General features: G+C 46.2%; 1 protein-coding gene across 3 annotated transcripts in view; it reads left to right on the plus strand.

The window, feature by feature from the left end:
• The window catches only part of med15 (mediator complex subunit 15), a gene marked incomplete in the record, with an annotated part of 33,213 nt that overhangs the window by 19,629 nt on the left and 11,907 nt on the right, over positions 1–1,677 (plus strand). For all 3 annotated transcript variants that reach the window (XM_014023130.1, XM_014023129.1, XM_014023131.1), the window contains 3 exon segments: positions 308–420; positions 497–627; positions 712–846. In XM_014023130.1, the coding sequence (XP_013878584.1) occupies positions 308–420; positions 497–627; positions 712–846 (379 nt within the window).

Genomic DNA, 1,677 nt, shown 5'->3' on the forward strand with positions numbered 1-1,677 from the left:
ACGTATAAACAGCTGAAAACGTATAAACAGCTGAAAACGTATAAACAGCTGAAAACGTATAAACAGCTGAAAACGTGGAAACAGCTGAAAAACCCAGTCATAGCAGGAAGTTGCATAAATGAGCTGAACGTTTTGAAGTATTGTTGAAATGTAACATAAAATGTGGAACGAGACCAATGCAGAAAAACGAGTGGAAAAGTGATAGAATAAKAAAGAGAAACATGAAAACAGTATGTTCTAAAATTAAATCCACCTGAGACAAACTTACCTGGACACCACCTCCGTTACCCCCCAATCACCTCCACAGGTGCAGCACACTATGATGTCATCACCCTCACCTGTGCAGGTGCCTACGCCACAGATGCCGCCTCCCCCTCAGCCGTCACCACAGCCCCCCTCCTCCCAGCCCAACTCGGCCAGGTAAAACAGGTGTTGTGAGGCCCCGCCCCTCCACCTGCTGCTGGGCAGTTTAACCCTCTCAGCTTCTTCCCTTCAGCTCCGGTCCAACCCCGTCTCCGGGGGGCTTCCAGCCCAGCCCGTCCCCTCAGCCCTCCCCCAGCCCGGCCTCCTCCAGGACCCCCCAGCCAAGCCATGGAGTGGCGTCACCAGGACCGCTCAACACTCCAGGTAACGCACTTGGAGCACTTCCTGTCACGTCAACAGCTCCTCAGGAAGTGCCTGTACGTTGAGCGTGTCACTTCCTGTGTGCAGTTAACCCCAGCCTGGTGATGAGTCCGGCCGGAGCCACGTCTCTGGAGGACCAGCAGTACATGGAGAAACTCAAACAGCTGTCCAAATACATCGAGCCGCTTCGCCGCATGATCAACAAGATCGACAAAAACGAAGGTCAGAACACCACCATTAACGCACATCAGGAACAATACATGTCCAATCAGAGAGCTGAGAGGGGGCGGGGCCTCACACTGCTGTCATTTATAGGAGACCGAAATGCAGACTGAAAAGTAGACCTCAAACAATCTTTGTGTAAAACTTTTCATGTTTATGTAGGTGTGTGTTGTAGAACAAACAGGAAGTTGATGTTTGTTCCTGTTTGTTTGTTTTTATTGTTTTTATTTTGTTTTTGTTCTTATTGTTTGTTCTTGTTTGTTTTTGTTTGTTCTTATTGTTATTTGTTAGTTTGTTTTCATTTCTTGTTTGTTTTCCTTGTTGTTTTTTGCTCTTGCTTGTTTTCAGTGTTTGTTCTTATTGTTTCTTCTTGTTTTAATTGTTTGTTTGTTCTTATTGTTTGTTTTTGTTTTCATTGTTTGTTTTATTGTGTTTGTTTCTCCTTTCAGACAGGAAGAAGGACCTGAGTAAGATGAAGAGTTTGCTGAACATCCTGACTGATCCAAACACCAGGTAACACCTGTCTCCATGTGATCACATTATTCATGCTTGTTGTCAACAAAACAGGGCTGTGTCTCAGTCCAGGGGCTGAGTGCACATTTGTCGGCTGCATACGTCACTGCCCCACACGGAGGACTGTCCCAATTCAAAGGCTCCTCATCATGCGGCCGAGGAATGCGTCCTACTTCCTGTCGAAATCCGAGGATGCATCCATGTATCCTTACCAGCCGAGGATATCCCAGGATTCAATGCAGCAAAATAATCTGAGAAATGAAGACGGTGGTGTTTTTATTTTTTTAACGTGTCGGCACAGTTTGGAAATTCACCACA

Source organism: Austrofundulus limnaeus, unplaced genomic scaffold (genome assembly GCF_001266775.1).
Source record: "Austrofundulus limnaeus strain Quisiro unplaced genomic scaffold, Austrofundulus_limnaeus-1.0 Scaffold358, whole genome shotgun sequence".
Taxonomy (NCBI): domain Eukaryota; kingdom Metazoa; phylum Chordata; class Actinopteri; order Cyprinodontiformes; family Rivulidae; genus Austrofundulus; species Austrofundulus limnaeus.